Genomic DNA, 26,012 nt, shown 5'->3' on the forward strand with positions numbered 1-26,012 from the left:
GCGATCGTCGTGTCCGTGACGTTGGCGCTATTCTTGCCCCACATAGCACACGCACTGCACTTGCTCAGCCGCAGGGCGGCGCTCGCCAAAAGCAAGAATTCGCCGCGGAACGATTGTCGGAGGGCTTCGCTTGCCGTCAAGCCCAGCACAAGAACTCACCGTCGATGTTAGAGTTTTGCGTGCGGAGCTCTGTAAATTCATCTCTCCTCTACATCCAAACGTGTAGTACTCGACTGATGCGGTCATACGCCGATGGGAAGACTCCGTACACGAGTCTTTCACTGCCCATCCACGGGCTGCAACACACTGATTCTGTGGCGTCACCCTGTTGACCTTGCTGAGCACGCCCAGGACTTTGGGATGGCTGTGGCGCGGCCTAGAGAGAATTCAAATTTGCTGAGCATCTCTCTCACACCCTGTGCACGAGAAGTACTCCTTCTTCACCCGTCGCCAGTTGAGCTGCATCTGTGACGTCGCCTCGCCAGCGCACACGCCCGTGGCCTTTGTCAACACGAGCTTGCGCACCTTGTGCACCTGAGAGTGCGACGGCACGCGTCGTTAGAGCGGCTCACAAACACCACGCATCCCGTCGCTGCGTCGCGCGCTCACCACATCACGCACGCGCAGCGGGTTCTCCTTCTTCCATCGCACGGTGCGCTCATCGTGCCGCGTCTTCGCCATCATGCCGATGCGTGCCGCCGAGCTCTGCATGATGGCCAACGCCGAATGCGTAATGAGGTCCTCGTGCACGCTCTCGATGCTCTCCTGCTCGCCGATGAAGAGGTCCTGCAGCTGGAAGATTTCCGTGCGGTACACGTGCTGCCGCTTGTACACCTCCTCGGTCTGCGCCACAAGCTGCTCTGCGCGCTCCTCGTCCTCCATGGTCGCAGCTGGCGCGGACGCGGACGCGTACATGGCTTTGTACGCCCGGAAGATCGTCGACCAGTACTCACGCCGCGCTGCCACGCTCAGCTCGCCGAACGCGGGGTACTTTGTCTGCCAAAGGTTGTTGGCCATCTCAGCGACGTAGTTGCGAACCGCATGTTCTGCACGCCCTTGCGCCGCACCCCGCGCTGCGCGAGACACATGCGCTGCCGCTCGCGCGACATCTTCGACATGTACTTGACCCCCTGCACCTCGCTCGGATACCTGTCAATCACCTCGCCGCCCAGCTCGACGAACCTATCCCACGACCGCTCAGCCGTCTCGAGGTGCTCAAGCGTCGCCTGCACGAGGCCATTGCCTTGCTGCATCGCTCGCGCTACCTCCTCCTCGACAGCCTTATCCTCGCTCGAAGCTTCCGCTACCTTTGCACGGGCAATCTGCACGGCTTGCCCTCGCCGGCCCGACGCCGCAGCACCACACTGCGCACGCTTCTGTCGCGCGCTCGCCTCGCTTTTGCTGCCCACGACGCCACCCTTCACGCGGCGTCCGCCGCGGTGGGCACCCTCCATGTGAATCGCCAGTCCTCAATCCCCTTGCTTGCCCCCGCGTACGTCCCGTGACATAAAGGCCCATATGTGTGTGACATTTTGCAACTGGTACTGTGACATGTCAATCGCAAATGAGACCCGAATGGGACCGGAACGAATATTGGGACCCGGGTCCCACTGGGACCCAGGCGCTCTCCTGCCGCTGGCGTGCTCCGCCGACCCCGACCGTCGGCGCTGCACGTGAGGCATAGCTACCCCAACGCCCTGCGAGCTTCCCCGCGCGCCCTCGGCGCCTCGGCGACCCCCCTCGCGAACCCTGTATTGTTACTTTTTTTTAACAGTAACCGAAGAAGAAACGCGCCTGGCAGGCCAGCAGTTCGCGCCGCCAATCGCAGCTCCCCGTCGAGAGCGTGCCGAGGCCGGAGCTAACCAAGTCGGATATGGCCTCGGTGGCGAGCGCTCGGGACTTCACGCCCGCGGAGATCGACGCGGCCGGAGGCACGCTGCGGCTGCGCGTCGACGCCGACAACGAGAGCGCCGTGCTGGTCCAGACTCGAGTAGTCACGACGACGGGCGACGACACTCGGTGCAGCGGTTGCGGCCTGGGATGGTGGGTTGCAGGCAATGAGATGCTGCTTTGCGATGGCCCGGGCTGCGTCGCGCAGTGGCACATGGCGTGCTGCGATCCTCCTCTGACGGAGGTGCCACCTCGCCCTTCGTGCACTGTTCGCTGATCGCGGCAGTCACTCCCTGCAATCACTCCCGTTCCTTTCCCCTGCAATCACTCCCGGTCCTTGCAATCACTCCCGTTCCTTTCCCCCCCGGTCCATCTCGACCGCTGATAGGTGCCCGACGGCGACTTCTACTGCCCTTCGTGCACCGCGGGGAACCAGCTTCGCCAGGAGGACTGCGGCGCGTGCGTGGCGTGTCTCGACAAGCCAAAGTTCGGCGGCAAGGGCGTGAGAAAGGCCCGCTGCATGCACAAACCAAAGGTGCAGCAGCGCCCGGGCGGCCGCAAGGGTGAGGGAGGCGCCGCAAAGCGGCCGCCGTCGAGCGAGGACGCTGCTGCGCGCCCAAAGCCGCCCAAGGCGGCGCGCAAGGAGCCGCCGAGGCCGCCACCCTCCCAGGCCGAGGAGGAGGCCAACTCGATCGAGAAGGTGCTCGACGCCCGCCCGCGCCGCTCCGCCGCCGCCGCCGCCTCTGTCGCCGCTGGCCCCTCCTCGCCGCGCTCCATCCTGCGCGCGGCGACGGCGGGCGGCGGCGCGGGCGGCGGCGGGAGCGGGCGGCGCGGAGAGGAGGAGTACCTGTGCAAGGTGCGCGGCCTGGCCCACGTGCACGCGCGCTGGATGGTCCCCGCGGACATCCGCGCCGACGGGCGCCTCTCTCTGCGCGCGCTGCAGCACTTTCTCTCGCGGCGCGACGCCGGCGCAGAGAGCGGCTTCAGCGAGACTTGGACGGCGGTCGAGCGGGTGCTCGCCGCGCGCGAACCCGGCGCCGAGCCCATCCCGCCGCCCGCGCCCGGCTCCGCCGCCGCCTTTGCAAGCGCGTCCACCGGCCCAGTCGAGACTGCTGGCTCTGCCGCCGCCCCGACCGACACCGCGACCGCCGCCGCCGCCGCCGCCGCAACCGCCGCCCCGACGATGCTATACCTCGTAAAGTGGGAGGGCCTTGGCTACGACGGCTGCACGTGGGAGCGGCCGGAGACCGCGGGCGCGGCGGCCATCGCCGCCTTCGAGGCGCGCAAGGCGCTGCTCGCCGCGCCCGCCACCGCGCCCGCCGCCGGCGACAGCGAGGCGGGCTTGCGCGCCTCGCTGCCGCCGCTCGGGAGCGGTGAGTCCGCGCGCCGGCTGCGCGACTACCAGGAGGAGGGGCTCCGCTGGATGCGCGTCAACCACGCGCAGGGCCGCTCGGTCCTGCTCGGCGACGAGATGGGGCTCGGCAAGACCGCGCAGGCCGTGAGCATGCTGCGCGCCCTTTCAGAGCTGCACGGCGAGCCGCCACACGCCTCCTCCTCGCGGCGGCGCCGCGCCCCACGGATGCAGCTGTGAGTAGGCGAGACGCACGGCCCCTTCCTCATCGTCGCGCCGCTCTCGACGCTGCCGCACTGGAAGCGCGAGGTGGCGGCGTGGGCCCGGCTGCACGCAGTCCTCTTCCACGGCAACAAGGCGGCTCGCGACGCGCTCGTCCGCTTCGAGTGGGCGGTGCCGCCGCCGGGCTGCCGCTGGCCGTCGCACGAGCCGACCGGCAAGCAAGGCGCGCCGCTCGGCTGGTGCGGCACGCCGCGCTTCGACGTGTGCATCACGTCGTACGAGATGCTCGTCGCGTGCGCCGAGATCTTCCGCTCCGTCGAGCGCTGGGCGTACGTCGTGGTGGACGAGGCTCCCCTCCGGAGGGCGCCGAGGCTCGCCCACGGCACGCGGCGAGGAGCGGGCTCACGCCCCGTAGGCGCACCGGCTGAAGAACCGGGGCTCGCGCGCGAGCGAGGCCCTCCGCTCGCTCTGCGCGCCGCACAAGCTGCTGCTCACCGGCACGCCGCTGCAGAACCACGTCGGCGAGCTGTGGGCGATGCTCAACGTGCTCGACCCGGCCCGCTTCGACGACGCCGACCGCTTCCTCGCCTCGTACGGCGACCTGCAGTCGGCCGAGCAGGTACGCGCGCTGACGGAGCTGCTGCGGCCGTACCTGCTGCGCCGGACAAAGCGCGACGTCGACCTCGGCCTCGTCCCGATGGAGGAGACGCTGCTCCACGTCGAGATCACCGCCTACCAAAAGACGTGCTACCGCGCGATCCTCGAGCAGAACCGGTCGCTCCTGCTGCGCGGCGCGGACGCGCGGACCGGCCCCTCCTTCCTCAACATGCACATGCAGCTCCGGCACGTCTGCAACCACCCCTTTCTGCTGCGCGGCGTCGTGCAGGCCGAGGGGCTCGAGGCCGCCAGCGACGCCGAGTACGCCGAGCGCCTCGTCGCGGCGTCCGGCAAGTTGGCGCGTACCCTCCCCCGCCCTCCCGCCTCTGCGCGGCGCCCCACCCCGCTCCCTCGCCCAGACCCGGACCCCCTCGCGCCTCCCGGCAGCGGCACGCCCTCTTTCGCCGACTCGAGCCCGCGCCCCTCCCTCCTCGAGTCTCGCCCCTCGCCCTCTTCGCCGCAGGTGCTTCTCGACAAGCTCCTGCCCTCGCTGCGCGCGCAAGGCCACCGCGTGCTCCTCTTCTCGCAGTTTCGGATGCTGCTCGACTTGCTCGAGGTGCCCCGCGCGCCCCCGCCGACGGCGCGGCTGCACCCGCGCCGCGCCACCCCTGACCGCTCCTTTGCTGCGCCCGGCCCAGGACTACGTCGCGCACCGCGGCTTCAGCCACGAGCGGCTCGACGGCGGCGTGACCGGCGAGCGCAGGCAGGCGGCCATCGACCGCTTTTGCGCGCCCGGCTCAAACACCTTCCTCTTCCTCCTCGGCACCAAGGCGGGCGGCGTCGGCATCAACCTGACCGCCGCCGACACGGTGATCCTCTTCGACCCCGACTGGAACCCGCAGAACGACGTGCAGGCGCAGGCGCGCTGCCACCGGATCGGCCAGACCAAGCCGGTGCGGGTCTACCGGCTCGTGACGCGAGACACATACGAGGACCAGCTCTACCGCTCCGCCAACAAGAAGCTGGGGCTCGAGCAGGCCATCATCGGCCGCGCAAACTACCATGCCGAGCAAGGCGGCGACGAGGCGGCAGCCAGCGCGCCGGGAGGCAAGCTCGATGCGACAGAGATCGAGGCGCTGCTCAAGCACGGCGCTCAGCGGCTCTTCTCGGAGGAGCACGACGAGAAGATTGCCAGCTTCAACGCCGCCTCTATCGAGTCCATCCTGCAGACGCACGCAACCACCACCACCACCGCTGACGCCGACCACAGAAATGGCGGCGGCGGCGGCGGCGGAGAGGCCTCCGTCTTTGCGAGCGCCACCTTCGTGGCGCACGACGGCGACGCCGCCCTCGACCTGCACGACCCGCACTTCTGGTCCAAGGTGCTCGGCGAGGACGCTGAGGCGGACCTCGGCGGCGAGGACGACGAGTTTGCGGACGAGGAGGACACCTACCGCATGACGGAGAGCGGCGGCGTGTCGCGGTACTCGCGGCGGGCGGCTGGGCCCCCGCGGAGGCTCTCGGCGAATGTGCTGCCTCCGCCGCCCGAGGAGGACGCGTCCAAGGCGGCGCAGGCAGGCCCTCCGTGGACCAAGGCGCAGCTGTCGGCGGTGCTCAGCGGGCTGCACACGCTGGGGTATGGCCGCCCCGCCGAGCTGCGCGCTGCAGCGAGCGCGACGCTCGGCGGCCGCGACGATGCAGAGGTGGCCGCCGTTGTTGACGTGGCCGTGATGGTAGCGTTGGCGTGCGTGCGCGAGCAGGCGTGGACGAGCGCCCCGTCGCCGCGCCAAGCTCCAGCTGACGTCGCCCCCCCGCCACCCCCTGTCCTTGCCCACAGGCGGAGCAGGACGGCGCCTTCGACGCCGAGGGCGCCGCCGCCGAGTGGGAGGCCTCGCGGCACCGGCTGTGGCACTTTCTGCAGCGCGGAGCGCCGCCTGCAGCGGGTGCCACGCCCGCGCCCCCCCCCGAGCCTGCAATGCGCGTCCCCACCTCTCTCGAGGGCTGGTTCTCCACCCGCATCGCCTCGCGGGCAGCGAACCTGCTCGCCGCCCTGCTCGACCTGCGCCGGCTGCGCACCGCGATCGAGGCGGCCGGGGTGGGGGGAGTGCCGGCAGCCGAAGGTGGTGGAGTAGAGGTGGGCGCCTTCCACGCGCCCGTGCTCCCGGCGCGGCTCCAGAAGCCAGCGATCCTCGGTCCGGTGGTGCCTGGCGCGGCTGGTGCCGACGTGGCCGACGAGGCTGCCGATGGCGCGGACGCCGCCGCGCCGACACTGGCCGACGAGGCCGCCGACGGCGCGGCGGCGGCGCGCATCTGGGGCGAGGCGGAGGATACGGACCTCTTGCTGGGTGTGCATGCGCATGGCATCGGATCGTGGGGAGCCATGCTCGCCGACGGCTCGTTGCGGTCGCTCCACGGCCTGACGCTGCTCAGCGAAGGCGGACGCGAGGCGGGAGGCGAGGCGGGCTCCTTGGGCGCCACTTCAAGCGGCGGCCCAGAGGCGGCGCACGACAGCTCCTCGGCCGGAGCCGTCGAGCCGCGCCAGCTGCGCAACCGCCTCCGCCATCTTCTGGCCGCGCTGCCGGTCCTCGCGGCGGCAGCCACTGCAGAGGGCGACAGCCCGTCGCAGCGCGAAAACGCCAGCCCGCACGGCGCAGGGGAGGGCGGTGAGGATGCGCCGTGCGCGCTCCAGCGCGCCGGCGCCGCCACCGCGGCGGAGAGGTTCGTGCTGAGCCTGTACCCCGCCGGCTGCGAGCGGCCAGCGCCAGCCAAGGTCGGCATGAGCGGCGGCGGCGGTGGCGGAGGCGGCGGCGGAGGCGGCGGCGGTCGGCGAGACTCGGCCGGAGCGGCAGGTCGGAGGGCGGAGCGCGAGGCGCGAGCGGCTGAGAAGGCGGCCGAGCGAGCCGAGAAGGCGGCTGCGAGGGAGGAGGAGGCGCGGCGGCGCGCGGCCGAGCGCGAGGCGCGCGAGGCGGCGCGGGTGCGCTCGGTGGTGACAACGGTGCTGTCCGAGCTTTGCCAGCGCGCCGCTGTCCGCCACGTGCGCGCCGAGGAGGCGGTGCGGCGCGAGGCGGCGCGCGCTGCGGAGCAGGTGGAGAAAGCCGCGGCCGCCGCAGCGAAGCGAGCGGCAGCCGAGGAGCGCGCGCGGCGGATTGAGGCCGAGAAGGAGGAGGCACGGGTGAAGAGGCAGCAGGAGAAGGAGGCGCGCGAGGCGGAGCGGACGCGCGAGGCAGCTCTCAAGCACATGCGGGGCGTCAAGGCGGCGGCCGAGCGGCGGGCAGTGTACGTTGACCTGCGCGTCGCCCAGAGCGAGGACGGGCAGTTCGTGCCTCGCCTCTCGTTCCGCTTCCCGGACGCGCCGACGGTGGTCGCGACCAAGCTGCGCGACGGCATGGTGAGGGAGCCACCCCACCCGCGCGCTGCTCTCGGCGCTCGCTCCTCGCCCACCCCCGTCCCTCCCCGCCGCAGGACCGGCTCATGGCAGAGTACGACTACCGCGGCGACGGCGTCAAGTTCAGCAAGAACCACAGGTGGTGCCAGCTCATGGACGGCATCGTCCTCGAGCTGCAGACCTCGATCGGGGAGGCGTACGCCGTGCGCGCCTCTGTCGGATGCGGCGGGTGGGCGCGCGTCCCCTGGATTGCCGTCGCGGCGCCGCAGCAGTCGACGCAGCACGGGCTCTACTTGCAGCTCCTCTTCGCGGCGGACATGTCGGCCGCGCACTTGTGCCTCGGCCAGGGCACGTCGAAGCTCAAGGCGGCCCTCGGCCAGCTCGCCGCTGGCGCGCACCTGGCCGAGGTGGGCCGGTACGTGCGTCGGCGCTGCGCCGAGCTCGAGCTGCTGGCCGACGGCGGCTTCGACTTGAGCGGCGAGATTGACCTGCGCGCGGGAAAGACAGGCCTCGCCGCCGACTACGCCAAGGGGAGTATCGTCAGCCTGCGGCTCGGCGCCGGAGAGCTGCCGCCCGAGGCCGAGCTCCACGCATCGCTGCACGCGCTGCTTCGCGCCTATGACGTGAGTGCCGCACGCGCTCTCCCTCCATTGCGCACACCGGCCGTGCTGATGACCCGGCGCGCGCGTGGTCAGGTGATTCTCGCCGACGAGGGCTACTTGACGCTCACGCAGCCAGTGAATGAGCAGCTGGCGAGCAGCAAGCCCGACGGGCGCAAGTCCATGGGCGGCGGCGCCGGCGCCAAGCGGCCACGCAAGAGCTTTGGCGGCGACGGCGAGTACGAGGAGCCCTCCTACACGCCGTCGGGGTCGTCCTCTCGCCCGCACTCGAAGCGGCCTCGCGTCGCCGTCTCTCACGGAGAGTCGGACGGCGGCTCGGGCGACGAGTCGGACGAGGAGGCGGGCGGCGACGAGGCGAGAGCTGGCGGGGCGGCCGAGACGGCAAGCGCTGCGGCCGCCCCTCCGCAGCCGGGCGCTCCGCGGCGGGTGCGGCCACCGCTGGACTCGTTCATCGAGGTGCTGGTGAATGGAGAGGACGCACCGGCGGGCTGCGAGGTGGACGAGCGCGGCGAGGCGTGGGTCCTCTTCCAGGTCTCCTGGCTGCCGCCTGGACGCTCTCCTTCGTTCAACGCCATCAACCCGCGCGAGCTGACGTGGCTCGACACGCTGCACACCACCGAAGAGGGCGCGGGGTGGCGCCGGCTGAGCCGTCCCCCCCCGCCGGATCGCGGCATCGCGCTCTTTGCGCGGCTCGCGACGCGGCTGCCGCCCAGCAAGGCCGACACCCGCCGGCTCGTCAGCCTCGGCTTCGAACCGCCCTACGACCTGGACAAGGTTGCACTCCGCCTCTTTGCTGACGACAGCGCGCTGCTGGCAGAGGCGCGGAGGCTGGTGGAGTCGCTCGAGTGAGCTCGTCGGCCGGAGAGCGATACCGCCTCGTGCTCTTCCTCTGCTGAAAGGGCGGGGCTGCTGTCTGCTCCGCGCGCTGTGGCCGCGACGTGCCGGGTACCGCCTTGGAGGAACTCAAGCTGGACTCTGCTCTCTCGACTCTCGGAGGTCTCTGTGCGGTCTGGACTCCCCACAACACTCCACGAGACTCCCCACACTCGCAAGTCTCGATCTCTCATGTCAAAGCAACAAGGCCCCCAGAGGCGTCTTTTTCTCGGTGACAGTACTACTCAAGGAATAGTGAACGTGTTCCTCCGTCCTCCATGCTTGGAGGTGTGTAACACTGACTTAAAGCCGTACACCGCATCAACGATCAAGAAAAAGGGGGGGTATATAGTATTCACAATACAAGCGTTGATTACACGGATCAAGCGGTGTAATGATGGTGTTTTTTTCTGAATGGACAGCGGCACAGGGTGCTCGTGCGCGCGAGCCGCGAGCGAGCCTGCAGGTTCGTCGAGGAGCGACTCTCACCGGACACCGCCGTCACATGTGCGGGAAAGCTTTTAATAAAATGATATACCGAGCCCACGTGAAAACGATGTCGCTATTAATCCACATGAAAGACTGGCACAGAACTCGTCGAATGATCAGAGATATAGGAGGCTGCGGTTGGAGGACTGCCGTTTGCAGCGGGGTGTGGTGGCGGCGGCTCCACCTGTGGCAGCTGCGGGTTCGGCGGCGGCGGCGGGTTCGGCGGGTTCGGCGGGTTCGGCGGGTTCGGCGGGTTCGGCGGCGGCGGCGGCGGAGCCAGTGGCAGCGGATGTGTGGTTATGGTTGCCTTAGACGACGGCGCTGGCGAGCCTGCCTCAGGGGCGGTGGATGTCGGCGTCTTTGGAGGCGTCGCGGCCTTTCCCTCTGAACTGGCGACGCGGGCGAAAAAGGCGGCGAGCAAATCTAGCAGCATGCCGCCGGCCGAAAGGGAGCTGCGCGGCGCGGCGGCGACCGGCACACCTGCGCGGGATGTCGGCGTGCCGCTCTCTGCGGTGGGCGGCGCCGGGTCCAGCTGCGCCTCGAGCTGCGGCAACAGCTGCTCCGCCGCGGTGAGCAGCAGCTTTGCGCCCGCGGCTGCGTCGGCGCCGCGGCCGAAGAGAGGCAGCAGCTTCGGCGCCCCGCGGCCAGGAGAGGCGTCGGCATCGGGCGGCTGCACGCCCACGGCGGAGCGCGAGCTGCGCAAGTGCAGCGTGCAGGAGAGGCGGACCTCGCCGATCGACGCCATGCTGCGGACCAGCAGCGCCGCCAACCCCAACGCCGCGCTCGCCTCCTCGTCGTCGGGCGGCGGCCTGCCTCCGCCGCCGCCGCCGCCGAGGCGCAGCCCGCAAAGGGAAGGGGAGGTCGGCAGCGGCACGGGCAGCCGGGCGGCGGCAGGCCCTGCTCTCGCGGCGGGCGCGCCGGACGGGAAGACGGGGAGCAGCTTGCCGAGCGACAGCAGCACCTCGCGCAGCATCGCGGCGCGGCGGGCGCAGAGCGGAGCGGCGGAGCTGGACGGGCCAACCGCCAACGCCGCGTCAGACGCAGCTGCACGCGCGGCCAGCCCGACCAGTTCGGCTGCGCCCGCCTCCACCTCCGCCGCCGCCGCCGCGACAGCAGCGCGCTGCCGCTCGCACTCCCGCTCCTCGCGCCCCACCTCGTCGCGGAGCGCGGCGAGCGCCGCCTGGCGCCGCCGAGCCTCGGCCCCCCTCGCACCGCGCTGAGCGCGGCCCTGCAGCGCATCACGCAGCCGCTCGGCCGCCAGGGCGTTGTCCGCCTCCGCCTCCGCCGCCGCCGCCGCCGCGGGAAGCGCGGCCGCCGCCCACCGCTCGAGCCGCTCGAGCCAGGCCTGATCGACACCGCCGCCCGGGGCAGCGGGGTCGCTCGCCGCGCCAGCCGGGCTCTCTTGGGCAGAGTCCCCCGCCGGCCACGCGTGAGGGAGCACAGGCTCCAGCATGCCCGCCGACAGCATTGGTTTGACGGCGTCGGCGGTGGTGAAGAGGCGGCGCAGGCCGCAGCCCGACTCGAGCTCGACGACCACCTGTCGGCACAAGTGACGCTGGCTCAAGGGACGGAGGTGCTTGGCACGGGCGTCGAAAGGCCCGAACCGTGCACGGCGGAAGCAGGGCGAGCGAACTGAGTGCCGCCGCCGAGGTGCTGTTGCCGCCTCCGCTTCTGCTGCCGTTGCCGCCGCCGGCTGCCGCGTCGGCGTCTGCCGTCACGTGCACAAGCGCGGCGAGGCTCAGCTCCATCGACATCAGCGTCGCACAGGGCACGCCATCGAGCCCGACCGCCTCAAGCACGAGCCGCACCGCACGCAGCGCCAGGACGGACGGTGGCAGCCGGTCTGTGTCGATCTCCCACGTCGGGTTGAGCGTCGACCGCTCGACGGTCGTCACGTGGAGCGGCACGTCGCAGCGCGGCACGAGCGAAGCGGTGGAGACCCGCGACTCGACGCGCCCGGCTCCCGTCACACGCAGCGCGAGCGTTGCACGTGCCGGCGGCGCTGGTGGGAGAAGCAGCAGCCGCAGACTGGGCAGCGGCGGTGCGGCGGTGGGCACGCCGCGAATAGAGACGCTGCGGATGGAGCGCAGCGAGCGAAGCGGCGGCGGCACGAGACGCGCCCCGGGCTGATTCTTGCGCCTCGATCTCATGAGGATCGTGCGGGAAGCGCCGCCGAGAGCGACAGGCGAAAGTAACTGCGCAAGAAAACCGTGTTTGCGCGTCAAGGGCCAGAGCATCCATACCGCGTTGGTGTCCCAGTCGTTGGTCGGACTGTGTTTCGCCTTCCCATCAATCAATCAGAGCACTTGACATTCCTCTCCTTCGTCCTTAAAATCCCTGTGTGGTGGCGGCGTGCCGTCCTCCCAGCTTACATCGGCTGCCCGGAGATTCTGACCGAGTGGAAGAAGCCGAAAGGCCGCTCACTCTCGGCGGGACGAACGTCGACAACTTCCTTGGGCTCGCTAAAAAAGCACCGAGATACCGAGGCCGGGGCGCACTCGTCGACTTTGACTATTATCTGTCCTCGGGAGGGCGGCGGCGGCCGTGTAGGGGCGGCGGCGCGCTCCTGATGACAAATAGTCGCCGCACAGTGCAACACGGCTGCTCACACGCCCAGCCGTGCTCTGGTTCGCCTCTTAGATCGCCTCTGCCACCGAGATACCGAGGCCGAGGCGCACTCGTCGACTTTGACTATTATCTGGGGGGGCGACCCTCGCGTCTCCACGTCTAGACGGCAGGAGATCAGGAGCCCGACGGCATTCAAAGTGCAAGGCCCAGCTAGTGCGCGTGGGTGGAGGTGTGTGTGTGTGTGTGTGGGGGGGTGTGTGTGTGGTGTGTGTGTGTGTGTGTGTGTGTGTGTGTGTGTGTGTGTGTGTGTGTGTGTGTGTGTGTGTGTTGTGTGTGTGTATTGCAGTACTTACTTATTTCACGAAAACGGTGGATTCACGTGGGCTTGGGCCGTGTGAGCAGCGCGGGCGAGAGAGGGACGGCGCGCGGCTCCCAAACGAGCCGCACGGGCTTCGTCTGGGCCGCCGAGGCCACCTCCTTGGTCGCGGCGGCGGGCGTGATGGCGAGGTGGGCCGAGGCAAGCGTTGAACGTGCCGCCTTGCGCCCCTGAGGAGGGACGCGTGCGTGGGGTGCCACGGGCGGGGGGGGAGAGGTGAGAGGAGAGCGGTGGGCACCCCCACGAGGGGCTGCGCGGACGCCGCCTGCCCCCCCCAGCCCGCCACTGACGCCGGGGGAGCGGCACGATCGAGGGCGGTGGTCGGGCGGGCCGTCAGAGTCGCCCAAGCGGTGCTCTGCCGGCCGGCGGACGCGCCCGAGGGTGGCCCGAGAGGGCTCAAAATACGGGGCCGCTCCCCGGCCGTCCCGGGCGCCTGTCACGTGGGCCGATGGCCCAGCCGTCCTGTGGGTGGCTGGAGCAAAGGGGGGAGAGCTCAGGAGGGCGACGGGGCAGGGAAGGGGGCGGTGATGCGGTGCGGCGGGGTGTACTCGGCGGCGTGTAGAGAGGAGGTGCTAAAAGGCGACTATAAAGAGGCGTCTACGGGCGATATGGTGCGCCACGACGGCGGGAGAGCTCTCTCCCGCCGCCCCGCGGGCCTCCCCGAGGGGCCGTCCAGCCCACGCGCTCAGGCGCCGCTGTCGCGGGCAGAAGCGCCGCCGTGAAGGTGTCTCGGGCGCCATCTAGAGGGAGCCTACCCGGTCGCCTAGGTGAGGCAAGCGCGAGCGGGTGGAGGGCAGCCTCGACCCGCCTACGGCGTTGTGGTGAGGGTGGGTGTGTGGGCGACTTCCTTTGAGTCAGAAGCGTCGCCGCGCGCCGCCATCGCCCGCCGTTAGATTCTTTGCCGGTTAGCGCGCGACGCAGACACCTTTCGTCAGAGGGGGGGAGGGTGAAGCGCGAGCGTTTCGTCGACCTAGGAGCCGCGGCAAGCGGCATGTAGCCCACTCATAGCCCCGACCCAGGCCTCGTAGCTACAGATTTCGCGCGCCGGGTCGAGATAGCCGTCACGAGACCTAAACTCGAAAATAAAATGGTGAGTTCGCCGACTCGAGAACGGTGCCTTTTATCAAACCATGCTGCGGGGTCGCAAAAGCGCGAGACCCTTTTTGCACTTCCCGCATCCATAGCGGCCGGTGGTTGCTTCTCCGGTGCTTGACGGCTGTCGCGGAGCCCGACAGCCGCGACAGCGGCGGCCGGGCCAAGGAGGCGGCCGAGCGGGTGCTGCTCGTCGAGCCAGCGGCTGCCGCTGGCGACGAGGGGGGTCCGGACCCGCGTTTGGGGGCGGGTGGTGCACCGGCTCGATGCCGGGCGAGCGCAGCGCCCTCCAGTCGGAGCGGCTCGGGCGAGCGAGGCGGTGGCTCTATGGGCGTTTTGAGGGGCGCCCATCGCTTCTCGCAGCTGGCAACGCTGACTTTTGGGACATCGACGATACACCCTCGAATAAATCTCAGATTTTATTTGCATCTAATGCTAGAAAATCAAGGCCAGTCCCCCTGTTTTGTGTTGGCTGGTGATACCTATCGGCACGCCATCGGCTCCGCTCGGCTCCGCTCGGCTCCGCTCGGCTCCGCTGCCTCGGCTCCGCTCGGCTCCGCTCGGCTCCGCTCGGCTCCGCTCGGCTCCGCTCGGCTCCGCTCGGCTCCGCTCGGCTCCGCTCGGCTCCGCTCGGCTCCGCTCGGCTCCGCTCGGCTCCGCTCGGCTCCGCTCGGCTCCGCTCGGCTCCGCTCGGCTCCGCTCGGCTCCGCTCGGCTCCGCTCGGCTCCGCTCGGCTCCGCTCGGCTCCGCTCGGCTCCGCTCGGCTCCGCTCGGCTCCGCTCGGCTCCGCTCGGCTCCGCTCGGCTCCGCTCGGCTCCGCTCGGCTCCGCTCGGCTCCGCTCGGCTCCGCTCGGCTCCGCTCGGCTCCGCTCGGCTCCGCTCGGCTCCTCCGCTACACTCTCGCCTCCACTCGCTCCACTCAGCTCAGCACCCAGAGGGTGTGTGCATGACCTAGCTGAGCACCACAAGCCCAGCTCGTCAGACTGGCGCTTAAGACTTAGAAATGCTAAGCGATCTCAAGGACATTGGACATGGCAGGCATCCTCCCGAGCACGCCGGAAGCAGCCAGGGCTGAGATCGAGCGACTACACCAAGAGCTGTTGGCAAGCGACGGACTCTCGCAGATCGTGCATATGACAAATGGCAACTGGACAGAGGTGCGCGTGCATGGGAGACTAAATGGTGGCCCCGCATCAGCCTTCCTCATTGGCTAATCTAATCCTACTCATCACAACTCGCCAGGAACACCCCACACTATAGGGTCATTGTGTAGTCCTGCTTAGAAGGAAAAGGTTTACTGCAATGGGTCCGTATGGCTCACCGCGTATGTGTAAAGCCGTAGAGGACCGGTGAGTCCGTCGCAGGGTTGGTGGACTAATGTTAGAACGTGTTAGAAGGTGCTAACACTGCCACTCGGGAGGTGTTGGCACGCTCCGTTAGAGGGGTGGGGAGGCTAGGCGCGAATTCTTTGAAGGAGCGCTACCAGAGTCCAGAGTTGTCACGCGACCACACGCCCACGCGCTCGCTGGGCGGTGCTGAGACTGGCCGCAGCGCGATGAACGGCAACGACGAGCCGCGTGCTTGTGCTGCATGCAAGCTGGTCTTCGAGCACCAGAATGCAGCGGCACACAGCTGCAAGCAATGCAAACTGCCGGTGCACTCGTGGGTGGCGTGCGATATGGTGTGGATGCCTCAAGAAGGCGAGTACTTCTGCGGCAAGCCCTGCCTCGAGGCGTACAACGCCAGCGGCGTGCGCAGCGAGGGCGCCCTGCCGCTCCGCCAGCGGGTCGACTCGCCTGAGGAGCCCCCGGGCCAGGGTGGCGGCGGCAAGGAGGCTGGCGGCGAGGAGGGCGGTGGCAAGGGCGGCGGCGAGAGTGGCGGCGAGGGCGGCGGCGGCGAGGGCGGCGGCGGCGAGGGCGGCGGCGAGGGCGGCAGCTCGTCAAGGGCAGCAAGCGCGGTCGCCAGGCCCACCCGGCCGCCGCACCCATCAAGTATGAGCACAAGGCGGAGGACTGCCTCTAGAGAGGTGCGTGTGTCGGGGTTGGTGTACGGCGCGCTCGTCTCGTTGTGTGCGTGAGTCATCTACCTTGGACCCGTCTGTCTGGGGAGGGGAGGGGCTGTTGCTGCCCTTGGTTTTAGTATGTAAAGAACGCGCATCTGGTCATATTCACTTCACACCCGCAGCTGCGATTGCGAACATGTCCCATGGGCGTCCCCAGCCATCCGCATCCCAAATGCGCCTATTTATGATTATCCCTCGTGCTCGACGCCCTCCTCAAAGTCGGCAATCGCCGCATCCACATCCTCCTCTTCCGCCTTTCGGTACTTCTTGAGCGCATTCTTCAGTGGCGTCTTGCCACAGTTCTCGTACAGCTCCTCGAGCTCCACCCAGCGCGTGTCGGTGAATCCAGCGTCATTGCTGTCCTCTTTGAAGGTGCCTCGCGTGAGGTAGCACACGGCCTTGTCGGCAGCAGCCAGCCTGTTGCGCCGCTTCTTTGCGATGAGCTGCTCGGGCTCGCAGAAGCGCATGCCGAGCACTGCCTCAATCTTGAAGCAGAATGTCGGCACGACCGCATCGTCCGCACCGCCACCTGCCAGCCGCGCCTGGCGCAGCGCCGATGCTGCCTTTAGCACTTGTAGCGAGCGCACATGGTGCGGTGCGCGTACTTGAGCAGGCGGTGCGAGCCGCAGTTGGCGCACGGGCCCTGGGAGTGGGCGCGCGCGGCATTGACGCGGACCCAGGTATTTCTCGGGTATACCTGGTTTTTTGCAGGTATACCCGGGTTTTACCCGGAGGGTGTGCCAACACCGTGCTAACGGCTGTGCTAACGCTTGTTTTGGGACTGCCGTTCGACTGTGCTAACACCGACCTTTGCGCCAAGTGTTGGCACGATCTGTAGTCAGTGCTGCCCCTGGAGGTGTGCTAATGTTAGTCCACCAACCCTGGTCCGTCGGCCTGTGCGTTGCAGGTTCTCGTTTTTTCCTCTTCTCTAGTCTAGTATATAAGTGTCAAACCCCCAACGCCCACGCCCACACAAGTGTCAGTGCCCGCTTGTCTCCGCCCTTGCCGCCTCGCTCACGCCACGCGCACGGGGCCGCGACACGCTTGGCCGCATGGCGAAGACGGAAGAGCTTAGTTTAGTGTGCACGCCGCCCGCCGCGCTGCTGCGGCGGCGACCCCCGTCGCGTCGACTGGTTTCATCGCCGCAGAACTGACTATCCTCGCACGGACGCCGCCATCCGCATCGCGGGCTGGTTCGGGGAGAGGTTGGCCTTGATCGGCGTCTTGACAGGCGCCCCGTCGGCCGCGTTGAGCGGCTCCCGCTCGTCGGGCCGGCCTGAGGGGAGGGGCGCCGCTCCTCACGAGGGCAGGCGGGGCCGCGGCGGGGGCGGGGCCGCGGCGGGGCGGGGCGCGCGTCACCGGCGCCGCCCTGCCTCGTCGCCGTCGCCATTTTGTAAATCTTGCTCGCCCAAGTGAGGTTGAGGCCGTAGCCAAAGAGGATCTGCGCGCAGACGATCGCGGCGAGGTAGGGCGACAGCCGCGGCCGCAACGCGGCGGAGAAGAGGTGGGGCGTGTGCAGCGCGAGGTGCACGACGCCGACGCCGTAGAGCAGCACGCGCGAGAGGAAGAAGGAGAGGGCAAAGGCGACGTTGGTGGCGTGCATCATGCCCGTGTCGCCGCGGCCGCTGTTGATGAGGAACCAGCGGATGTTGAGGAAGGGCGAGGAAAGCTCGGTCGTGATGAGCCAGGCGAAGGGCAGCGGCAGGCAGCCCGTCAGGCCGTGGATGGCGGAGACGATCGCGAACCCGACGTGGTGCGCGACTGTGTCTGCGCCGCCGAGCTGCGGGTACCAGCTGATGATGTGGCAGATGTCGTAGCAGAGCCACGAGAAGAAGAGCAGGTTGGTCAGCTGCGTCGGGTGCGCCAGCTCGTACCCCGGCTCGCCCGGCCCCATCGGCGACATCATCTGCACCTCCGCCGGCGCGCCCACGAGGCCGGCGAGGTGCTGAAGCCCCCGCGCGGTCACGACCACCGCGTGGATGAGGGCGCAGGCGTACGAGTGCCCGTGGTTGGCCATGCTGCTGTAGCCCTTTGAGTGCGAGCGCAGCACGAGCCTAGGCGCCGCGAGCTGGAAGAAGAGGCCGAGCGTCTGGTAGAGCAGCTCCCAGCACAGCGTGCACACGAGGACCGAGAAGGGAGAAGTCATCGATGCCTCGAGAGGCGGGAGACTCGAGAGGAGGCCGCCCATGCTGCTCTGCTGAAGCTGCTGGGGATTTCTCTGTAGGTAGGGGTAACTATGGAAAAGGGCGGCGTCTGAGACGACAGCACGCTGCAGCAGCGAAGAAAAGAATTCCGCCCTTTTCTGGCGACCACAACGGGAAAGAATCCCCTCCCGCCCTTGCGTTGTCTGTTTTCTTTCTTTCGGAAAGAATCACGGACTCCATACCCGAAAGAAAGAGAGGGGAGCTCGCAGGAGAGGTTACCCGTGTTTACTTTACGGCCCTTTCCAGAGAGAGATTTTTAGAAGCCAACAAGAAATGTGTCAGACAGAGTGATTTGCGCTCGGCAGCTTGTCGACTACCAGCCGGAGCCGGAGTCGGAACCGTAGCCGAGATGGTCTTCGAGGGTGTCGAATATGTCATTCGCCTCGCTAGTGGAGCCGGTGCCGCACGAGTCGCGGTCGGAGGAGGAGTCGTCGGAGGAGCGGTGGGACGCCTCGCGCTTGTCGCGCCTGATGCGCTCTGCGAGGGGGCCGGGGTCGTGGTCGTCGTGCTCGAGCGTCGGGTAGGTAGCGCGCCTTGCGACCTTGTCGGCCGAGCTGCCATCCCAGTAGAAGGTGTACCAGTCGCCGCGTGGATAGAACCAAGCGTTGACCAACCTGTACCGTCCGAGAGCGGCCGCCTGAGCGGCCTGAGCGGCCGCCTGAGCAGCCGCCTTTGCAGCAGCCTCCTCGGCCGCTGCAGCGGCGATAGCCGCTGCTTTGGCCTTGGCGCGCTTCTTGTCGTTTTGCCTTGTCTTCTTCTTGCTCTTCAGGTCGTCATCAAGTGACCGGCTGACTCGCCAGAGGTCGTGCTCTGGACGACTGGGGCAGGGCGACTCACCGGAGGTGAAGGGGGACGAGGGCGGAGGCAGGCTCAGCTGCTCTCCGTTGACCTCGTGTTGGTTGCAGAACCCTCTTCTTCCCTTTCCATGCCTGCGAATGCGCACCCCCCCTACCTAGCTAGGGGTCAGGGCTCTCTAGCCCGTAGCCCGATGCCGATCATCCGGCTCGCTGGGTGCGCTTCTTAGCTCCCCGGCCCTGGATGTGAGGTTAATGACTGCACTCCAAGTGCTCCATCCAAGTGACGAGTGAACTACAGGTAGTGGGGAAGGCATCAGCCTCGATCGCCATACAGACATGGGTGCGAAACAAAGACAAGACCAAGGCCAGGGCAGAGGAGCGAGAGAAGAACATAGGATGGATAGGGCGCCTGTGTTCACGGCATGGAGGGTGAGCCACGATGAACGTAATGAACGTAGAGCCGAACGGGGGGAAGCTGGGGAAGAAGACTCCGAGGAGGCGTCGACACACCAGTGGTAATCCCGTCTCGTCAGCTGTAACGATGCACCCGAAGGGGACCCCAGCGCCAACATCATCGGTGGATGTACAAGTGTTCGAAGAGAGAGTGGACCTGAGCAACGATATGACTTGGCGGCAAATGATCGCAGTGGGCGTCAGAAGAGTCGTCCTTGCGCGAGGAGAGCTCGATAAACTCGAGGGGCCAAAATATGCCACGAGAGGAGGGCAGAGTTGCGCCGAGAGGCGGGAGAAGCCGCGAGAGCAAGGGATCGGCAGGCGGCGGCGGCGTCGCAGCGACGAGGCAGACGAGAGCGACGCGACAGAGGAGGAAACGACAGGAGGGAGAACGACGAGAGTGGGACGACCGCGAGGTGGCATGAGGGTTGCAGCGAGAATCGGCGAGGGGCTGCGAAGGGAGATAGAAAGAGGCAGACGACCAAGGGTTAGGGTGGGCGACGGCTAGCACCACACTCCTCTCTCCTTAAAATCCCTGTGTGGTGGCGGCGTGCCGTCCTCCCATCCCTCCCTTGGGTTGTCTGTTTTCTTTCTTTCTTTCTGGGAAAGAATCACGCAATTGAATTTCAGGCTCTCCGGGCCACCTGCCCTCGCTTCTCCTCCACTGCGCGTTGGGATGTCAGGGATACTGTGAAAAACCCTTCCTATATATAGTGGAGGCGCGGCGATCCGTGACTCTCGTCTCTCCGTTATAGAGAGACACGCCAATGCACCGTCACCGAAGGTGCAATCTATGGGAGTGGAATCCGAGTGAAAAACTAGTCCGCCGATAACGATTGGGGAGGGGGCCCTAACTCGTCAAAGGCGACTAGTTTCCCGCAGCGCGCAGGAGACTCACGGAGACCGCCCTCTTCACGCGCTCCTTTCTCGGTGCTGCATGTCCAAGTCCATGACGCATGAGCGGGATGGTCGAGAGAAAGCCTCGCGCCGTGAACCGCTCGAACTCGCTGTGGAACCGATTTCTCCGCCGCGAGCCATCCGGCGGGGAGATTCAACGGGAGATTTCCGTTTAGGCAACATAATTAGGGTTGCTCCACGGCTCGCGGCCACCTCGCTGAGCACACTCTTGAGTTTCACCATGAGTTCACCGTTGTATTCCGCCGGCGGCGGACCCGCCACCGCACAGACCGCACGAGCGGCGGCAAGAGCGCTCCATGAAGCCCGGGTTGCGGCTGCATTCGCCAGCGCCTGCCCACCCCGCGCACGCCTCGCCCGCGTCGTCGCCGCAAGGCTGCCCGCCGCCCGCGGCCGACGCCACGGCGCCGTCGGCCGGAGTGAGCAGCAGCTCGGCGAGCGGTCGGGACAGCGACACCTGCGCGGGGCGGGAGGGGGGAGTGCGGGCGTCGAGAAGGCGGGGGAGAGGGGGGGTGGGTGGGCGAGAGAGCTGATTGGGCAAAGGCCGGGTGGGGCAGGGCCGGAGGGGGGCGGGGCGCGCGCCGTGAGCGACTCCTCTGCTCGCTCGCCGGGGCGGAGCGTCGCCGGAGTGAAGTTGAAGGTCCCGCGCAGCACGGCGAGCGCCGCCTGTGGGACGGGCCAGGGTCGGGTCAGGGACCTGACCTGGACCTGATGCCTGTACCTGTACCTGTCTGGGGGAGCGGAGCGCGGCGAGCGCCTCGGGTAAGGGACTGGGTCTGGGTCAGGGTTGGGTTCGGGTTCGGCGAGCGCCGCCTTTGCGAAGCACGAGCCGTGCGCCTCGAGCTTGGCGGGCGAGAGCGAGGAGAGGAGCGAGCGCCACACCTTGGTCTCCCACAAATGGACGGCGTACCTGGCGCCAGGGGGGGAGGGTCAGGAGGTAGGGAGCGTGGTTCTGGTCATGGTTGGTGAGGGGGCAGGGTGAGGGGGCAGGGTGAGGCGTCAGGGTGCGGGGCTGCTCCTCCCTCGGCGCACCCTCCGCGCAGCAAGCACCGCTCGCTCCGGTAGAGCTGGGCCACCCCCCACGGGTTCCACGGCGGCCAGTAAAAGGCGCCGTACGCGAGCACCCGCACCGAGGAGGGCGCCTATAGGAAGGTTCCGAGAAGGCTCGTGGAAGGCTCCTGCAGGGATGTAGCAGCCGCACCGAGGAGGGCGCCGCCGCCGCGAGCCGCGACGGCAGCCGGACGGAGAAGCCGTTCCAGACCGCGTCCGAAAAGGCGCGGTACGCCTCGTACCACTCGCGGAAGAAGGAGTGGTTGCGCGGCGTGAGCATGAGGGCGTTGCCGACGCCGATGGAGCCGCCGACCCCCTCGTGCGCGAGCGTGGCCTGCGGGGCGGGTCGCGGGATGGACGGGTGGTGGACGGGTGGTGGACGGTGGTGGGACGGGTGGTAGACGGGTGGTGGACGGGTGGTGGACGGGTGGTGGACGGGTGGTGGACGGTGGTGGTGGACGGGTGGTGGACGGGTGGTGGACGGGTGGTGGACGGGTGGTGGACGGTGGTGGTGGACGGGTGGTGGACGGTGGTGGTGGACGGGTGGGTGTGGTGGCCTGGCCCGGCGCCGCCGCAGAGAGGAGCGGCGCGAGCGGCCGCAGGAGGAGGACGTCGAGGTCGAGGTAGATGCCGCCGAAGGAGAGAAGCACCTGGCGCACGCCTCGGAGAGACGGCTCGGGGCAGGGAGAGGGCCGGCGGAGGGAGAGGGCCGGCGGAGGGAGGACGCGCGGGGCGGCGAGGCGGGGCGGCGAGAGGACGCCTCGAGGCGGAGGACGTCGGCCTGGTGCGCAAACTTGCGGACGGGGCGCCCAAAGACGCTCGTCGGCGCCACGACCTTGCGCAGCGCGAGGGAGGGCTTGGCCGCCTCCCACCACTCCCCGCTCGGCTCATGCGCGTAGTAAAAGTAGGTTGCGACGGGCGCCGCGGCGTGCTGCGCGGCGGCGATGACGAGGTGGTGGACGAGCCCAAAGGGCTTGCCGCCAAAGTCGGCGGAGAGGCCAAAGATGAAGTGCAGCAGCCTCGGCACGGCCGCTGCGGACGAGGCCGCGCCGCCCGCGCCACCGTCTTTCCCGCCCGCCTCCTCCTCGCCCTCGCCAGCGCACCACAGCCGCGCCTCGTCCACGAGCGCCGCCGCGTCGGACCGCACCGAGACCAGCTCGATCGACGCCTCCGCATCGGTGGCGGCGCTCGGCAGCGGGCAGTCGAGAACGAGCTGCTCCCACGCGCGTGCGGGCCACCGCCGCTCGAGGCGGCACGACGGCGCGTCGGCGGCGGCGGAGCGTACGGCGAGCTGCAGCTCGGCCGCCGGGAGGGTGTCGGTGCCGTCGGCGGCGCGCACGAAGGCGCTGAAGCGAAGCCTGCACGGCTGGGCGAGCGGCACGCGCTGCCGGAGCCAGGACAGCTCCCAGCGGTTGGGCGATGCACGCAGCAGCGCCGACGCCCCGCCGCTGCGCGCCACGGTGCTCGGCGCCGGCCGGATGCAGCCGGCCGCCGCGCAGCCAGCCGCCCAGCCGCCGCGGACGCGTTCTTGGAACCCGGGGTTGGCGAGGAGGTTAATCTTCGTCCCGGGATATGGCAGTCCCCCCGGCCGTTCGCGCGCCCCCCAAAAAACCCGAGGGGCGTTCAAATTCGCAACCAGGAGATGACGGCCCCCTCGAGCGTTTCACAAACAAAAAAATTCAAAAACCTTCCCCCAGTTGGGCTCCCAGGGTCCCAGTTCCCCCACACATCCGGAGGGAGGTTAGGGCATTAGTTCTTTGGGTGCCAGTTTCCCCCCCCCCCCCCCCCCGCCCCCCCCCCGCACCCAAGTTGCCAAGGTGCCAAGGTGCCACAAACAACAGCACAGCAACATACCTAAAACAGCAGAACCAAGGTAGGTAGGTAGAAAGGTGAAGAACAGCCAGGCTCAGGCTGGACACCAGCGCGGTATGGGTGGACGCTAGACAGATGATGACGACACGCACGAGCGACACACAGACACAAACAGGCTCACAAGACACACAGCCAGCTGGCTGCCACACACCCTGAGTTGGCGTACACATAACTCAAGGCCACATCCTCCCTGTCGCCCCCCCCAGCACTCCAAGGTGCCAAGAGAACAAACAAGGGCACAACAAACAACAGACGACAGGAAGTGACATGCAAGGCTAGAGCACACCGCTCCGCCTCTAGCAATCTCGCCGGCCGGCAAGGCACGGACGAGACCGTGTGTGGGGTCTAGTGAGGTGTCTATGGACGCCCTCCTCACAGGCTAGCTGCCTACTGCTAGCCGCCTAGCCCTATCTCGCACTCACGGGCAGTGACAATTCAATGGGTGAGTGTTTGCGAGCTGAGGCGCGTGGGCTAAATCTAGGCCGCACGTCGTGGCACTATGACAAAGTTAGACGTGCGGCCGCAGCGCGCCCGCCGCAGGCTCGGCGGTGCGCGCTGTTAGCGAGAAAGTTGCGGGTGGAGCCATGCCCGACTTTTCGAAGGTGAGGCCTCTGCGACGAGTGCCAGCCGCGCTGCGGAGCCACACCCTTCGAGCCGCGTCCCGTCGGCACCGTCCCTGAGTGTGTCCCGCCATGGCGGCACACACTCTCGACGAGGACAGTCCGGCCTACGGGAACGTGTCGCGCGCCGGCGACCATTGCGGCGGGGTGGTTGCGCGTACGAAGCGACGATGGCACGACCACCGCCCTGCACCACAGACCGGGCAAGGAGGGGCCTTCTCGTGTTCCGCGGGGAACAGGAGGTCTCCCCCCCTCCCCCGGCCTGAGCAGCGACGGGTGGACGGCAGCCCCTTGAGTCGAGGGCAGCGCGACCATTGCGCCGCATCAAAGACCAGAGGCCCCGTCAGTACAGATGGTCGCGCCGCCCCGCTCCGCGCCGCCCGCCGCCGCGCCGCGCCGCCGCCCAATGATTATTAATTCATTATTAATCAATTAATAAGTAATTATACCACCCGCCGCCGCGCCGCCCCGCCCTGCGTCGCCCGCCGCCGCGCCGCGCCGCCGCCCGATGATTAATAATGTGTGTGTGTGTGTGTGTGTGTGTGTGTGTGTGTGTGTGTGTGTGTGTGTGTGTGTGTGTGTGTGTGTGTGTGTGTGTGTGTGTGTGTGTGTGTGTGTGTGTGTTTGCGCGATGGCAGGGAAGGGCAGGGCAGCCGCGAGCGGCAAGTGGCGTCGGCAACGCGGCGAGGACACGATGGTGACGCCCACAGCGCAGCGTGCGCGGCAGCAGCGACGCCGGCGGCCCCACGCCGCATCAGCGGCGACCTGAGTGAGTCAGGCTGCGCTGCACAGCCTGCTGAGCACGCTCCCGACGAGCGTCGCGCCCCGCGGGCCCGCCGCAGGCGACGCGGGCGGCGAGCCGATGCGCGTGTCGTAGGCGTAGGCAGCGCTGGCGAAGCGAGGCGGCCGGCGCCGGCCCCCGCAGGCGGTTGCAGCGAGAGGAGCGAGTCAAAAGACACTGTTGAAAGGTTGGAGAGCAGCCTGCCGTCGAGCAGCGCGCCGCGCAAGCCCGCTGCCGGCGACCCGATCGAGAGCTCGTAGTCATGGTAGTATTCAGCGCGCCATCGCACCCGAGACGGCCCGCCCTGGCCCTGTCGGCCTTCCCAGACACCTTGTCGAGGCTGTACAGAGTGCCGAGAGCATGCTGGGCAGGCTCCCGTCGAGCGACGAGCCATGCTCGCTCGTCGCCCGCCGCGAGCTCGAAGACCCGCGCGGAGCGTCGCCGAGCCTGGCGTGCCCGCCCGCACGCCCGCGGCCGCAGGCAAGGAAGGCGAGCTTCCTGGCGTCTATGCCAAGCGCTCACATGCCAAAAGACACCTCGCAGCGCGCGTGACGTGACCGAAGCGGCACGCACGCCTCGGCGCCGCGAGAGCAGCCGGTCGACGTCGGCACCAAGGGGGGGCGCCTCCGAACCGACAGGGACGCCGCGGCAGTAGAGAGCACTCCACCCGCCATACCGTTTTTCTAAAAGAAAGAAAGAAAACAGACAAAGCCAGACGAGGGATGGGGGAGGAGGACAGGGTCCCCACCTGCACGAGCAGGATTTTGGAAGGACGATCAGGGGGACAGGTGGGGCTCTCCTGCTCCTGACAAGGGACACGACAGGCTCGCAGCGCGGTGCACGGTGGGCTCCCAACTCCACTGGCGGTCTCATCTCAGTCTAGTGACCTGCCTCCAGCTTCCCGCTGGCAGTCTTCACTACCGTTTTTCTGGCGGGTTTGCAGAAGAATTCGCCCGAAAAAAAAATCAACCTGTCGCTTGAGCTCACGGCGGTCGGCGCATGAAGACTCGGCGCTCCTCGCGGCGGCCCGGTCCGGCCGAGCCGGCGGGCATCGGGTCGCTCCCCGACGAGTGCCTCGTCGAGGTCTTCCGCTCGCTCGACGTCGAGGACACGCTCAGCAACGCGGGGGTGAGCAGCCGGTGGCGGCGCGTCGCGCAGGACCCGGCGCTCTGGCAGCGCACGCGCTTCTCCTCGATCGACACGGACCGGCTGCTGAGCCACGAGGGCCACGAGGGCCACTTCCGGCTGCTCAGCCAGCCGCGCGTCGACCACACCGGCTCGTGGGCAAAGTGCGAGCGCAAGCTCGGCCGCGTCCGGCTCCTCTGCCGCTCCGTCGACCTCGACTACGTCGAGGCGGGCGAGGGCGTCTCGTACCGGCTGCTGCGCTCCATCAGCTGCCTGCAGCAGCTGCACCACCCGACCGTGGTGCCGCTGCTCCTCGTCAACGTCGACGTGCCCCGCAACCAGCTGCAGCTTTTTTACGGCGATGTGGGCACGCCGCTCGAGGTGCTGCTCAAGGCGGGGCGGGTGGCGATGGAGGACGCGCGCTGCGTGCTGCGGCAGGTGCTGCAGGCGCTCGCGCACTGCCACGCGCAGGGCATCACCCACCGCAACCCCTAGCCAAAGGTCATCCTGCTCCAGTATGTCGGTCTTGACCGTCCGGCCCCTCACGGGTCGCCCCCGGCGGCCTCCTTTCCGGGGGAAACGCGGGAAACGGGCCCAATCCCCGACTTTCAATTCCTTAGCCTGGGGTGGTTGTACTCCGTCTCTTCTTCTTCGAGGGGGTGGGGTGGCC

General features: G+C 68.3%; 6 protein-coding genes across 6 annotated transcripts; 3 read left to right on the forward strand and 3 right to left on the reverse strand.

Annotated features, from left to right (window-relative positions):
- Positions 1-3,496: 3,496 nt before the first annotated feature.
- Positions 3,497-3,814, forward strand: EMIHUDRAFT_64084 (hypothetical protein; the record flags this gene model as incomplete). Its single annotated transcript, XM_005780681.1, has 1 exon — positions 3,497-3,814. A coding segment is annotated over one exon (318 nt), but the record flags the coding sequence as incomplete, so codon positions are not given.
- A 67-nt stretch (positions 3,815-3,881) lies between these two features.
- Positions 3,882-5,106, forward strand: EMIHUDRAFT_42512 (Chromodomain helicase DNA binding protein; the record flags this gene model as incomplete). The annotated part of the gene is made up of 3 exons (XM_005780682.1): positions 3,882-4,397; positions 4,584-4,676; positions 4,759-5,106. Coding segments are annotated over 3 exons (957 nt in total), but the record flags the coding sequence as incomplete, so codon positions are not given.
- Positions 5,107-9,503: 4,397 nt separating this feature from the next.
- EMIHUDRAFT_99826 (hypothetical protein) lies at positions 9,504-11,664 on the reverse strand (the record flags this gene model as incomplete). The annotated part of the gene is made up of 2 exons (XM_005780683.1): positions 9,504-10,964; positions 11,032-11,664. 2 exons carry the CDS (start codon positions 11,662-11,664, stop codon positions 9,504-9,506), a joined length of 2,094 nt encoding a protein of 697 aa, XP_005780740.1.
- Positions 11,665-15,713: 4,049 nt separating this feature from the next.
- EMIHUDRAFT_463067 (hypothetical protein) lies at positions 15,714-17,713 on the reverse strand (the record flags this gene model as incomplete). The annotated part of the gene is made up of 3 exons (XM_005780684.1): positions 15,714-16,067; positions 16,692-16,801; positions 16,885-17,713. 3 exons carry the CDS (start codon positions 17,711-17,713, stop codon positions 15,714-15,716), a joined length of 1,293 nt encoding a protein of 430 aa, XP_005780741.1.
- Positions 17,714-18,042: 329 nt separating this feature from the next.
- On the reverse strand, positions 18,043-22,674 carry EMIHUDRAFT_99828 (hypothetical protein; the record flags this gene model as incomplete). The annotated part of the gene is made up of 8 exons (XM_005780685.1): positions 18,043-18,547; positions 20,128-20,351; positions 20,666-20,804; positions 20,927-21,036; positions 21,096-21,278; positions 21,556-21,594; positions 21,720-22,471; positions 22,632-22,674. 8 exons carry the CDS (start codon positions 22,672-22,674, stop codon positions 18,043-18,045), a joined length of 1,995 nt encoding a protein of 664 aa, XP_005780742.1.
- A 2,542-nt stretch (positions 22,675-25,216) lies between these two features.
- On the forward strand, positions 25,217-25,837 carry EMIHUDRAFT_204122 (hypothetical protein; the record flags this gene model as incomplete). The annotated part of the gene is made up of 1 exon (XM_005780686.1): positions 25,217-25,837. One exon carries the CDS (start codon positions 25,217-25,219, stop codon positions 25,835-25,837), a length of 621 nt encoding a protein of 206 aa, XP_005780743.1.
- Positions 25,838-26,012: the final 175 nt, after the last annotated feature.

This window comes from Emiliania huxleyi (assembly GCF_000372725.1).
Source record: "Emiliania huxleyi CCMP1516 chromosome Unknown EMIHUscaffold_21, whole genome shotgun sequence".
Taxonomy (NCBI): domain Eukaryota; phylum Haptophyta; order Isochrysidales; family Noelaerhabdaceae; genus Emiliania; species Emiliania huxleyi.